This window comes from Netta rufina (genome assembly GCF_964035555.1).
Source record: "Netta rufina genome assembly, chromosome: 3".
In the NCBI taxonomy this organism is placed as follows: domain Eukaryota; kingdom Metazoa; phylum Chordata; class Aves; order Anseriformes; family Anatidae; genus Netta; species Netta rufina.
This window is the reverse complement of record NC_140125.1, coordinates 69,065,198-69,079,201: the sequence shown is the minus strand read 5'-3', so window position 1 is coordinate 69,079,201 and position 14,004 is coordinate 69,065,198. Positions and strand designations below refer to the sequence as shown.

The following is a 14,004-nucleotide window of genomic DNA, read 5'->3' as shown; positions in this document are numbered from 1 at the left end:
TAATGTTCACAGTTCTCTACCTCATATTTAAGTTCAAGGTAAGGAGATGATTATTCTAAGGCCCCTTCTAAATTGTGCCTTGCGAAATTGCATAGTGAATATTAACTATTGTAATATTCCAAGTAAAATCTTATTGGAGTCTTGAACTGTGAGTTCAACAGCAAGGCTGTACTTTTTATGGCTGAGCCTGACTGGAAGGTATTTCCTATGGTGTGCATCTCATTGGAGTTCAGCTTCATGCTTGTTCTGTGCTCCGGCAGATAGACTGCCGTCTGTCTGCAGGCCTGCTGTCTCTGTCTCCTTGCCTTTTCCGTATAGCTAGCATATATTGAGTAGAAATTATTAGCATGGGGACCTTGTCTCACCATTCTAATGCAGTGTGACACATCTTGTCCTTTGGTTCCTAGATTTATTACTTATTACACTTTCTTCCAGATATTAAGGCTATGCACATAAAACGAAATTTAAAAATCATTCAGACAAATGTGAGTGACCATATATCACACTCATTTGTGTCTTTATGGTCACTGAGTAGTAGCTGAAGTCATGTGGGACCTTTGTTATTGAAGACATTCAGGGGTGTCTTTTGGGCACAATCTGTTACTGCTTCAAGGAACATAGTAGTTTGGCTGCTTTTCAAGAAACTGACGATTTGACACGCAGCCTCTCCAACTGTTCCTGCTGTCTACTTTATCTCATAATAACTTAATAAAAAGGTAGCTAAGAACATTCTCTAAATTCCTGTGCCTGCCCTCAGGCTCTTGGATATTGACATTTCAGGACAGAATAATATATAATAATGTATATGATCTGGCCTGTCAGCACCTACATTGACAATGGAATCATACCATTTTGTGTCACTTCCATCAGAACCATCCTAGTTTTTGCTAACAAGCTTACACAGGTGTTTTACAGGTGTTTTTTTTCTTTTATCAGGCTGGCCTGAAAGGGCCATGGGTCTGAGTTACTATGGTTGGAGATGATACATACACACTTTCTTTTTTTGAACTTGCAGTGTTGCACGTTGTTTAATCTTTTGCCGTCAGCCATGTCAAGCTATTAACAGCATTCAGGTTACAGGCTTAAGTGCCAGAAACATGTGTCCACTATTCAAAACTGCAGCATCTTTTATTTTTACACTTTGGATATGTAGTAGAAGTGAATATATTAGAAATAAGAATGATGCTAGGAAAGAACTGGAAATGTTTCAGAGAAAACTTGCTTTTACTTTGATAATTTCCATATAAATCTATTTAAAAGTCTATTAAAAGCTACCACTGTGCTGTCACCAACGTGGTCCCCAGGTTTACTGCCCTTTAAGATGAATTTCTTCTAGTTGGCCTTTGAATGCTAGAAATTTCATCCTGTGGACTACTACAGTGGATATGACCCTGCTGACTCCTGGGTTTGATTAACTGAAAGCATTTCCTTTGGAATGAAACATAATAATTAGCTTCTTAAGGTACATAAATTGCTAAGTGTGGATCACAGTTTCTCAATTTGTCTTTTATTCTTCACCCTTATTCTAGAACCAAAACATTGTGTCCAAAATTCTTTTCTCAATAGTAGCTTCCCTTTAGAGGCAAGCAACAGATTTCAAGAGGAATATTCAGCTCTTTCAGTTGGTCTGTAACTTATTTTTTTCCTTTCTTCAGAATAAAATTTCAGTTCAGTACTATGAATGATTTTATCAGCAAGAATAAAATAAGCCTGTTGTATGGGAGAGACTTCACGGCATTTATTTTCTGAAATATTAAAATTCACTGTAAACACTTATCTTGCTCCTGTATGCCTGAGCACGAAGATGTTCTGGGCAGAGCATAAGGAAGCAACAGTTATGTGTGAAAGGACAATGAAAGGATCCTGATTTGGTGAATCTGTGTTTCTTGGCCTTCAAAACAAGCTAATAAAACCCCTAAAAGCTTAGTCTCTGTAGTTTGTTGAGAGTATCCCCCAGCATTAAAGAGCTGGAAAGCTGGGAGGTAGCAAGCCTCCTTGAGAAAGGAAGAGAGAGGAGAAAATGTTAGGGCTCAAGCTTGTGTTGAGTCTCTCCTAGCTCTGCAGGCTGCAGTCAATCGTGACAATAATCTGTCTGTTTGCTGTCCTGCTCCTTGTGACAGTGACAGAGCGAGTGCTTCTAGTTTCTCCTTTGTGCTGCAAAAGGATTAATTTTACAACTGGAATGGGGTAAGTGTTATTGTATCAGATGGACATCAATTCTGGAAGAGGGAAGGGGGCTAAGGAAAAGCGCTTCTGGTTGGAATCACTTGTGTTCTTTTTCTTTCCATTAAGTTCTAGCAGTTAAGTTTTATTTTTTTTTATTTTAATTAGGATGTCTAGAAACCAGTGAGTTACAAAAAGTTAAGTCTAATTTGATTATTTTAAACATTTTCAGCTCTTTGTCTTTTTAGACCTCTAAGTAAGTTACCTGTCTCTATCTGTGGTATCTCTATCTGTGGTGTCTGATCACACAGCAGCTGGTAGTTTACAGCTGAGCAGAAAATAATCATTTTTAATTTCGGAGCACAGAATATGAGTTTTTTCTGTGCTGGAGACCACAGAGGAAAAAACAGTATTCAGCTTATATGTAGTAATGTTCATTATGTTTAAAAAAAAAAAAAAGATATAAATACAAATATTGCTGCTATATTGTGTGTTGAGAGGACCATATGCTGAGAGCATGGATGAGTGAACGTGGGAAGGCCTGGAGAACAAGAGTAATGATCCTTTATTTAAGTACTACAAATGGAATGAATAAGAAGTGTTTTTGCTGTAAAAATAGATTGTATCAGGAATTAAATATTGCTAAGTAACATTATTGAGAAAAGATATCAAAATGCTGTGAATAAATGTGTTAATGAAATGCAGAAAGGAAAATGTGTTAGTAGCAATGCTTTTCTTGGAAATTACATAGGTTTTATGATTTAAAAGAAACTGTGGGGAAGTTCTTATTTTCTGTAGTGAATATTAGAAATTTCTGTGCAGCTTACACTAGGTATTTGTCCAGAGGATCAATGCAGTTGGTCAGGGGTAGGTTCTTTATCACTTTGAGAGGCTTAACAGTAGATAGGATTCACAGCTTTCTTAAGCTTTCCATTTTACAGAAATTGGTGCTTCATTTTTCTTTGGCTGCTATTTGTGCTGGTTGATTCTTTACGGACTTATTCAGCGCAGTTGCAGGGCAGTCACCCTGAACAGCATCATGAGGAAAGCAGACCTGTGTGTTAGAAAATGCTGCAGCCTCCTGTGAAAAGTACTACGCTTGTATTTTGTAAATCAACATTGCAAAGCAACTATTTTAAGTGCTCTCTTCACCACTGTGCCCCCAATGGAACAGCCAGACTTAAGACTGAACTGTGGTGCTCAGGACTGTGTTTGCATTCACTAAGTACTGGAGGTGTTGTGGATTTTGCTTTTTAACAGCTGCTTCAGCTGTTCCAATCTACGTCAATTATTTCAATTTATAGCATCAAAAGATAAAATTACTGTCAAAAGGAAGTGTTCTGGCAGAAGAAAGCCACTTTGTTTCTTGATCAGTTGCTTTCTGTGCTGGGGGGCTTCTTTCCTCTTACTAGACAGAAGCCAGTTTTCAATCAACACAGTCCTAATTTTCTCTTTCCTGCTTTCTGATTTACAGTCAACCTGTTGCTGTGAAGTGTAAGATTGATAGCAGCAGTGAGGTGGTTACTTTGTACAAACTTTGACACCTCTTTCTCTTTTGAACAAGATAAATTGTATGTTTTTCTAAAAACTCTTGTTTACTCTTTAGACTTCGATCAGGATTATTTGAGTAGTGTGACTATTAAAAAGGAAGGCAAATTTTGTGCTTTGTCTGAAGATGCCAGGCTGATAATCAAGGCCAGGCATTATCTTGATTGAAGTTGGACCCCAAGAAGGAGCGGTGTTTTCTCTCCAGCTCATAAATCAGTTTTTGTAAGGCACCTTTGGGTCTGGTTGCTGTTTAGATCATTAACGGTGTCTATCATCACGGAAGTTCAGGTTGTTTTTTAATTAGTGTATTGCTTTAGGAATTAGGTTTAAAGATTCCAGAAAACATAAAAAGCGTTTCTGAAATGGTAAAAAGCCTCGTGAATGGACCCTGATGTGTTCTTGAAATCCTAAGAAAATGAGAAGATAGAGAACTGCACCTTGAAATGACAGGATTCTGGATAAATCTGTTGATGAATAAAATATAGGTCTTACAGAGAAGCCTTCAAGGTGTTTTCTTCTGCTCTTTGCCATCTTTTTTCTGCCAATGTCACCATTTCTGCCATCAGTGGTAGATGGTGACAGGTCTTGCAGTTTAACTTATTCTCCATTTCCTAGCACTTACATTTATGTCTTGGTTTGGCTCTCAGTGGTTATTTTCCACCTGTGATCTCTGGCAGCTTTCCAGTGGGTTTGGGAGACAACTTGTCGGTGAGAACAGGTCATTGTTGCTGGTCCTGTACTGTTACACTTCTGTGTCTTGAACAATGAGCTCACTCTGTGTTAGCTGTTTAAAATGTTCTCATAGCATCCTTCTCTTTCAGACAGCAGCATGGTTACTTGGATTCTGCAGACAGTTCTCAAACTGCTGGTAGCAAATGAATGCTACGCTCTGTCCATGAAACAAGAAGGCAAAATGGAGTGCCTCACACTGCATGAGCTTGTTGTGTGTAATACCATACGTTTGGTTCTCTTTGACTGGCAGGTTGTCTGGAGACTAGGATGTTATCTTTTCACCTTGGTGCTCCTCCACTGAGCCCCTACCTGCCTAGGGATTAAGTGAGAAATGCTGTCTTATGGTAGTATCTGCCTCTGGCATGGACATAGAACGTCATGTAACTTTACTATTTTTTTTTTGTACAACTCTACTGTTCTGATAAGTTGAAATATAGATTTGATGTTTTTTTTGATTTGATATGGATGTTTTTTTTGATTGAGAATATACTGGGAAAACAGGAATGGAAAAACATTTTCCTGTTCTAAAACTGTCACCTGTACCATCAAAACCCATCTTTTCTGATTGAACCTTGTCAAGCTTGCTTCCAGTGGGAGTGATGCTTTGGAGTCCTTTGCAGAGCTGGAAGTATACAGTGGATGTTTTAGGAATAACATGTTGATTGCCTTTTTCCTTTGTTTTGGCAACATTTTAAGTCTGAATATCCATATACTGTGTATGCTGCAGTGAATAAAGTCCTGTTATATCTTTAGATAATATTGGTTAAAATGTAGCAGTAAAGTGACAGTGAATAGCTATGCAAAAGACAAGAATTAATGATGATTGTTAGAGAAGGCTGGATAAAAAGAAATCCATTATAGCTTCAGATCCTTGTCAACAAAATTAATGTCTAGCCAGCAGTTTACTGTCCTGTATTTCTGCAGTTTGATGCTCTTATTTGAGTGTAGGATTTTGTTTGTCCACATTTATTGCATTCTTTTTTTTTTTTTTTTTTTTACTCAGATTGCTTCTCCAATTTGCTGTCAGTGGTTACTTTAATAAAAGAAATGCAAAAGTTTATATGTTTCGTGGTCTCTGCAAATGCTGATATCACTGAACTAACGGATGCACCTTACATTTTCTCAGAAACCCTGGGGGTTAAGGAGTAACACTTTCTACTTCTTTTGTATTATTTATTAAATGCAAGTTTACCTTATGAAGTACAGCTTGGCCTGAAAAAAGGGATCACTATTCTGATGCCCTTCACACTGTTTGAAATTTACACAAGCAGATAGCGATAGGACAAGGAGGAACAATTTTAAACTAAAAGATTTACATTAGATTGTAGGAGGAAGTTTGTCATGCAGAGGATGGTAAAGCACTGTCACAGGTTGTTCAGAGAAGCTGTGGGTACCCCATCCTTGGAGGTGTTCAAGGCTGGGTTGGTTGGGGCTTTGAGCAACCTGGTCTAGTGGGAAGGGTCCCTGCCCATGGCAGGGGGTTGGAACTCAATGATCTTTATGGCCCCTTCCAACCCAAACCATTCTATGGTTCCATGGCTTTTGCAAATATAAGCATCATAACACTATTGCCCAGTGGGCAGAGACAACCGCAGCAAGACTCCCTACTAAGAAGCTGGCAAATTAAATACAGGATAGTAAGAGAACTCTCCTTTTCATAGTTGGAACAGAAATATTTGAATCCTGCAGTGGCCAAATTTTACTCATTCACAGGACTTTACATGAAAACACACCATAACAATTATTCTTACCTGATACCTGAAGTTGAGTTACTTTTAGAAGCAAACTTAGAAAACACTAAGGAGAAATCGTCCTATTTGCCTTTTTATAAAATGAAAAAATGTGGGGAAAAATGTTAGAAATTCAGAACAGTTTCTGAGTTCTTATTGCTCTGCTATACTGCATTGAATTTTTCCAAAATAATTATGGGTAAGATGGACAGGAAGTGCTTCTCTTGATTGTTTCCTCAAATCTTGCTCTCTTTCACATCTATGACCTCTTTGTAGGATATTAATGTGAAAATGCTGTAGGAAATTTCTCTTATTCACTGGAATGTAAATAACTTCCTATTTATCTGACATCTATAAGAAAGCACCAGTTCTCTTGATTTATCTGGTTATATTATGGAGGAATAAGTTTGTAGCAGAGTTTATGTAAGTAACTATTTAAAAAAAAAAATGTAAAGTTTGGTCTTGAGAAGAATTAAATTTTATACAAGAATCTCAAAAATGAATGTTTTATTTAACAGACAAGATTTACAGTTTAAATCTTTCCTACTGAAAACTTTCAATACTTTTCCCTTTTAATAACATAGAATCTGGATAAATGCTAGCAATGATACCTCTTGGACTGAATCACTTAGATTTGAAATTCTTTAAACTTGTTAACAGACATGCTATTACCAAGGATGGAAATATTGCAGTCCTATTTGTAATTTTATGCTAATTTGAACAATGACTTAGGACTTTCTTTTCTTTCTAGTTATTTGAACTACTAGGCCCTGAAGGTTTTGAACTTATAGAGAAGCTCCTACAGAACAGATCTCTGATTGTGGAAAGATCTTTGACTTGTGCAAATGATAACAAGTTCCAGGCATTGCAAGGTATGTGACTACAAAATTGTTATTCCAAATCAGATAAAATTTAGTTTTCTAACTGTTCAATTACGTTTCAAGCAGTTCTGGCTACGCACATTTAAAAAGAAAGACAAAAAAAAAAAAAGTGGTGGCGGTGGAGGGTGCTTATATTAGTATAAATAAATAAATTGCGGTTTGATTACAAAAATGAAATAAATGCCTGTTGTATATTTACTTTTCAACTGTATATGTGCGCGTGTAATTTTAAAAGAAATGTGTTAACATTTGTATCTATTTCAATCAATTACCATTGAAATAACTTCATCTTGAGGTATTCCTCATCTGCTATCCCACTTTCTGTTTCAGTGTTAACATCAAATGGATGTCTTGTTGAGAAAAAGCACAGTAACAAGCACTTCTGGGGAAAAAAAAATAAAAATAAATTTAAACTGAAGGATTGATAAGTGAGAAGAATAAAGGGGGCCAGGTTTTATACTCTCATTTTCTTTTTTACATTGCATACACAGAGTAATAGTTTTAAAATCTGTTTTGCAAATCGCTGCTTAAAAACAAGTGTTCCTACCTTATTTCCTTACAAAAAATAAATCTGATTGTGAATACGTTGCAGTGTGGGATAAAACTTGCATTGACATAACACCATACAGCCCATTGAATGTTTACAACTCATGGAGTTAGAAAAAAGTTGGTTAGAGCTGATATTGCTGGACTTAGGTATCCTCACAATATTTTTTAAATGCAAACAAACCGTACTTAATATGCATGTTGTAAAATGTTATTTATGCAAGTGTTTGGAAATTCAGCTTCTGCTGTGCTGATGGTTAATCTAAAGTCATCAGAGCAATCATTAGTTTTATCTGCTACTGATTTCAAAGCAGAAACTATCAGTATAACAAGTTTTTTTTTGTTGTTGTTGTTGTTGTTTTTTTATTTATTTTCTCATATAACCAAAAGAAAAAAAATATATGCACAAACAATTATGTCTTTTCTTCAACGTGCAACATTTTCTTTTCATTTAGAAGTAGTAGTATTTTGAAAGCTATTATAAACTTATTCTTCAGCATGCCATCAGTAAATAATTATGCTAGAATGTAGAGAGAGAATATTTTCAACATTGTGCTTTTCGATAAGGGTGTTACTGGTTTTATGAATGTTTGTGGTTTTTTTTCTTGTTGTTTCACTTTTTTTTTTAACTGATGACAGTTCTTCCTTCACTGTAGTATAGAAGTCAGTGATATTTGAGTATCTTCTCCAAGGCTGCAGATGCTCTGCCCCAAATTCAATTTAATCATTTTAGTAAGGCTTTTTCCTTTTAAGTTGATCAAAGTAATATTCCTCATGGGGACTGAGGTTTTAGCTTTCCAGAATTGTATTTGCGTAGGGAATCATTTGTGTCTGGATGAATTTAGTTGTTTGGTAACTTTGAGTTATTTGTTTTTTGAGAAAATAAGCGCAAGACAAGGAACTATACATTTACTAAACGTTTTTAGAATGCTGTATTATTTGACTGTTATTATAGAATTTAATTCCACAGCCATAAAGGTGATTGTTGTGTTTATCAGACAAATCAAGTAGCAGTTCTTTGTCCTAGTATGTTTGGTCTGAATTAAATTTAGGCAGGAAATTGCAACCTTTGTTTTTCCCTTTAACTATGATAGAGAGCTAAAACTACAAATGTGATAGTATTACTGTGGGCATTTTGTCAGTTTATTAGAATTTCTTCAATAATTGGCAAGTTATAGTCACTTTATTTAGTGTGCATGCTGCAAGAATTTCACTGTTACGGTAGGTTAAAAATTAAATGGCACAAATTCAAATTCAGAAGATTCTTCTCAAATTCAGAAGATTTGAGAAGAAGTTTCCAATTTTCAGGTTCAGGGCTAGACTGAAAAAATACATTTGAAACATACATGTAATTAATAATATGATGGTTAAAGCCATATAAGCTAATAATCTGTTTGCTGAATTTTGAAAGTAGAGGTTTAAAAATACTGATGAAGTTAAACAAAATCTGTCTACCCTGTCGTATATAAAATATTTAATTGTGTCTTTGTTTTCAATCTGCAGTAAAGAACAGTAGTGGCCTAGGAAAGGCAAATGTGACTAGACTTTATCAGGTTCCCAGCTGCCCTGCATTTGTTGTGTATTGTAACTCTTCTGTGGTTCTGATTTTTTTGTTGTTGTTGTTCAGTCCTGATGCTTATCCACATAAAGGGAAGGAGTCTGGTTGTACAGAATGAGATTACTTTTCTCACTTGTTTAAGGAAATTAAACTGTTGGTATACTTTCAATACAGTCATGTTACCTAGTAAATATACAGTAACTGTTACAGGAAGAAGCTGTTTAAAAATATATATATTATTTAATCTATTTTCACAGCTTTTTTTTTTTTTTTTTTTTTTTTTTTTACTTAATAGTATATTCATATAAGAGAACAGAAAAGAGGCTTTTCCAGTGTTGATGAAGTTATTGTAAATCCCCCAAAGAAAGCCCCTCCTTTTACTGCTAGTTTGCAGTACTCCCCCTCTTACTTTGGGATAAAGAGCTTCTGATGTGTGGTTACTTTAAATGTCCTGCCTTTAAAAGCTGTTACTTCCTTTAGTTTCTTGAGGCCAACTTTTGCATAATGTGCCTAATACATATATTAGAGAAAACAGGAATAAAAAGGATAGAATCCAGTACTTATGGAGGGGCATACCTGTTTTCACATTGCAGAACAGTGCAGGAAGTTGATAGGAGAAAATACTAAACCCAATTATGGCTGTCAAGTTACAATTCAGTCTGAACAAGAAAAGCTGTTGATGAAACAATATCGTCGTGAAGAAAAACGAAATGCCAGAAAAGAAAAACAAGCTGGGGAAGATGGAGAAGGTTCAGGTGAAGGACTAATGTGCTTTGATCCCAAAGAGCTGCGAATGCAAAGGTAATAAATGCCAAAAGTTGAAAAATGCTTGTGTTGTAATTGCTACTTCAACATATCATAAACGTTTATTTTCTTTTAGTTTGCTTTGGAAATTAGATGATACTGACTTCAGGTCACGTTTTATTACAAGTGTGGATTATTTTTTTTTTAATATGAAAACCTAATTTTCAGGGAAAGAAAGCAGTGATCTGCTTAATGAGAATCTTCTTGGTCTCATCTATGTGGGCTGGAGATGCAGATTAGAGAAGTAGGCTATCTTTCTTAGTTCCTGTGTGCAGACTACTTGCTTAAGATTTATGAAGTCTGTACTAAATCTAGCAGAACTATCTTTCTTTTTTTTTCCACTACAGATTAACGGGTGCTATTTTCCATGTTGTCAACTAAAGGTAGTGGGAGGAATAAGGGAGGGAGAGAATAAGGAGCAAATAAGGTGTTGCATTTCATATTGAGAAGAATATAGTGGGACTGGTATTTAACTGTGAATGCTTGTTGCTGTATTGTGTAAAAAGAGGCAAAATTCCATTAGGAAAGCCTTGGACTGGTTGGATTGATTTTTATCTGTTGTTTGCAATAAGGACTTAGTTTAACTGATGCCAGTGAATAACACAGTAAAATTCTTTTGTTAATCATTTTATAAACTTTTATTTTCCTTATATTTCTCCAACTTTTTCTCTGACTTTAATACTATGTCCACTTTTTGTGATGGCTGCTTACAATTGGCAGAATTATTGCAGCTATTTTTCTGCTTATAGGGAACTAGCGCTTTTGAATGCTCGAAGTATGCCTGTCCTAGGTAGACAGAGAGAGATGGACTTTCAAAGAATTCATTATCCACATGTTTACGATTCCCGAGCTGAAGCTATGAAAACATCAGCATTCATCGGGGGTGCAAAGGTACGTCTTCAGCAACACAACTATTCCAGTGAGTAATGTGCAGCAGATTTCCTTTTGTTCCCTTGGAGATTCTCCTACTAATCGGAGTCCTGTGCATGAAGCGGTGTTTCTTTACAGAGGGTTTTAAATGCTCACATATTTTGTTTTAATTTTGTCCCTAGAAGAAACAATCTCACTCTCAACTAATGTATTTGTTTTTATTTCTAGGGTCAGTTAGGTCATTAAATACTATTTTTCTCCTTCTATCTTTTGGAAAACATTGAATTAGACTTTAACAAAATGAATGCTTTATGAAATTCTAGACTTAATGGCTTTTGAAATTTAATAAAGGGGAGTTATCTGTTTTTTTTGTCTTTTTGAAACCGTTTTCTGAGTAGTAAAACTGATTATTTTCCATTTAGGGGGTTCTGTGCTATCTGTAAAATGAATCAGGGAGAATTGTTTTTATTTGGGATTCATTTTTATGAAGGAAAGTGATGAAAAATTGCTTCAAGTGGGCTATAAAGTAATGAAACTTTCTGTTTTCATATTTTCAATTAATTTTCCTGTAATACCATTTTAGGTGTTCTTACCAGAGGCAGTTCAGAGAGAAAACAACAAAATGTATGAAGAGGTGAAGATCCCCCATAGTGAACCAATGCCTATTGGTATTGAAGAAAAAATTGTGTACATTAAAGACTTAGATGAGGTGAGTAAACCATTTCAGAGATATTAAATTAGTTTTTACTTTGCTGTTACAAAAATTTCAGTGAATAATATGTACAAATGTGATTTGTGATGTGCAAATAGAGCCAGTTAATTTCTTCACTTCTAATTTGTTGGGGGATGTTATTTTAGTGATATAATTCTGTTCATGATGACTCTGATCAAAGAAATTCCTCCTCTAAATTACTACTTTGTGAACTGCAGTTTTCAGTTCCTGTGGCGTTACGTATTCAGCTACATATGGTTGAGCTGTGAGCTGGAACACTAAAATGTTCCTTTAAAAAAAAAAAAAAAAAAAAAAAAAAAAAAAAGGAAAAATAAATGAGGAGATAATCATAGAATCACCGAGGTTGGAAAAGGCCTCCAACCATTCCCCTACCACCAGTATTACCCCCCTAAACCATATCCCTAAGTACCACATCCAACCTTTTGGTAAACACCCCCACCCCCCAGGGACGGTGACTCCACCACCTCCCTAGTCAACCCGTTCCAATGCCTGACCACATTTTCTGAGAAGAAATGTCTCCTAATTTCCAACCTGAACCTCTCCTGGTGCAGCTTGAGGCCATTCCCTCTTGTCCTATTGCTAGTGAGAGGAAGCTGACTCCCGGCTCCCCACAACTTCCTTTCAGTTAATTGTAGACAGAGCAATAAGGCCTCCTCTTCTCCAGACTGAAGAATTCCACTTCCCTCAGTTGCTCCTCACAGTACTTGTGTTCCAGGCCCTTCACCAGCTTTGCAGTCATTCTCCAGCAATGTTCCAGGGCCTTGATGTCTTTCTCGTAATGAAGGGCCCAAAACTGATCACAGTACTTGAGGTACAGCCTCACCAGAGCTGAGTACAGAGGGATGATCACCTCCCTAGTCCTGCTGGTTGCACTATTCCTGATACAAGCCAGGATGCCGTTGGCCTTCTTGGCTACCTGGGCGCACTGCTGGCTCATGTTCAGGTGAGCATCCATTAGCACCCCTAGATCCTTTTCCTCTGCACAGCTTTCCAGCCACTCTGCCCCAAGCCTGTTGTGCTGCATGCACAACGGTTGTTGTGACCAAAGTGCAGGACCTGGCGCTTAGCCATGTTGAACCTCATCCCGTTGGCCTCTGCCCATTGATCCATCCTGTCCAGATCCCTCTGCAGGACCTTCTTACCCCCCGACAGATTGATGCTACCCCCTAACTTGGTGTCATCTGCATACTTACTGAGTGTGTACTCAGTTCCCTCATCCAAACCATCAATAAAGTTTTTAAAGATACTACAACCATTCTGTGCTTTTTATGGAGGAGTGAACCTTGGGTTCTGTATCTTGACTTCTGAAGATTGGCTGGTGATGGCACAGCACTGTTATGCCGTCCTTGGGACTGCATGATAGTGGTGCAAGGTATTGAGTTATGGTGCCATATACTGCATGTGGTGCAAAAGCTGGAATGGTGCTCTGGAATAGCAGAAGGTGGTAAATTATTATTAGTAAAACTTTGATGATAGAAAATGAAGAGCAGTGAGGAAAAAATGCAAGTGAAACAAAGATTAACATTTTAAAGTTTATTGATTTTAAAATGATGAAAAAGCTGAAGCAAGGGAAGAAGAAACTAGCATTAAATCTGCAGTTAGTATTCACAGTCAAGAACTTGAAGTACCCTATCACATCTACCTGTTTGCTCCTTGCTGTATTTGTCAAACCTGTTGATGAATGGTAGATTTGCTATTGATTTCAAGGGGAACATAAAGAGCAAGTCATACGCGTGTGTGAAGAAGGCTTTATGTTTCTTAGCTCTTAAACCACATACAACATGGAAAAATGTTCCACTTTTTTTTCCCTGTGGAAAAACAGAATATGAGAATATAAATTTAATATGGTCACCCAGAGAACTTTTTTGGGGTTTTTAGTAAAGTTTGTCTTACATAAAGATTTAACTCTTAAAACAGAAGACAGTATAATTTTAGAACCTGAATCTATTCTTTTGTGCTTGGGTGACAGTACCTACTGTCATGTTTATGAAGTGACTGACAGCTTAACTAGATAGAAAAGTTGAGCCACTGCAGCTGTAAAATGTGACATTTTATATGACAACTTGAAGCATGACAGCTTTTTGCAATGAAATGTCTTTTCCCCTAAGCACAGAGCTAAATATTACCTATTAATCTGTAGTTTTGCCAGAAATACCAATGTTTCAGGAGACAGCTACTCCTCAGAAAAATGTAGTTCAGATAGGAAAATTTCAGACAGAGATGGTTTACAGATATTTACATTTAAAGTGTTTAAAATAAAGGTAGAATGTATCAATTACACAAATTTCATAAATATTTCATCTCTTTTGTAGCCTATGTATCATCAAGAGGTATACTTTTCAGTTTTAAAGTGACATTTTGAAAATGAAGCAATCTTTAAATCTTTACTCTTCCATATGCTTCCTATTTACAGGAAACAAGGTGTCAACAGCAATGACA

At 36.4% G+C, this 14,004-nt stretch overlaps 1 protein-coding gene across 4 annotated transcripts in view; it reads left to right on the top strand.

Annotated features, from left to right (window-relative positions):
- The window catches only part of ASCC3 (activating signal cointegrator 1 complex subunit 3), a 279,639-nt gene that overhangs the window by 40,883 nt on the left and 224,752 nt on the right, over window positions 1-14,004 (top strand). For all 4 annotated transcript variants that reach the window (XM_084285192.1, XM_084285193.1, XM_084285194.1 and 1 more), the window contains exons 5-8: window positions 6,925-7,045; window positions 9,752-9,959; window positions 10,712-10,853; window positions 11,416-11,541. In XM_084285192.1, the coding sequence (XP_084141318.1) occupies window positions 6,925-7,045; window positions 9,752-9,959; window positions 10,712-10,853; window positions 11,416-11,541 (597 nt within the window). The remainder of the gene's footprint in view (window positions 1-6,924; window positions 7,046-9,751; window positions 9,960-10,711; window positions 10,854-11,415; window positions 11,542-14,004) is intronic.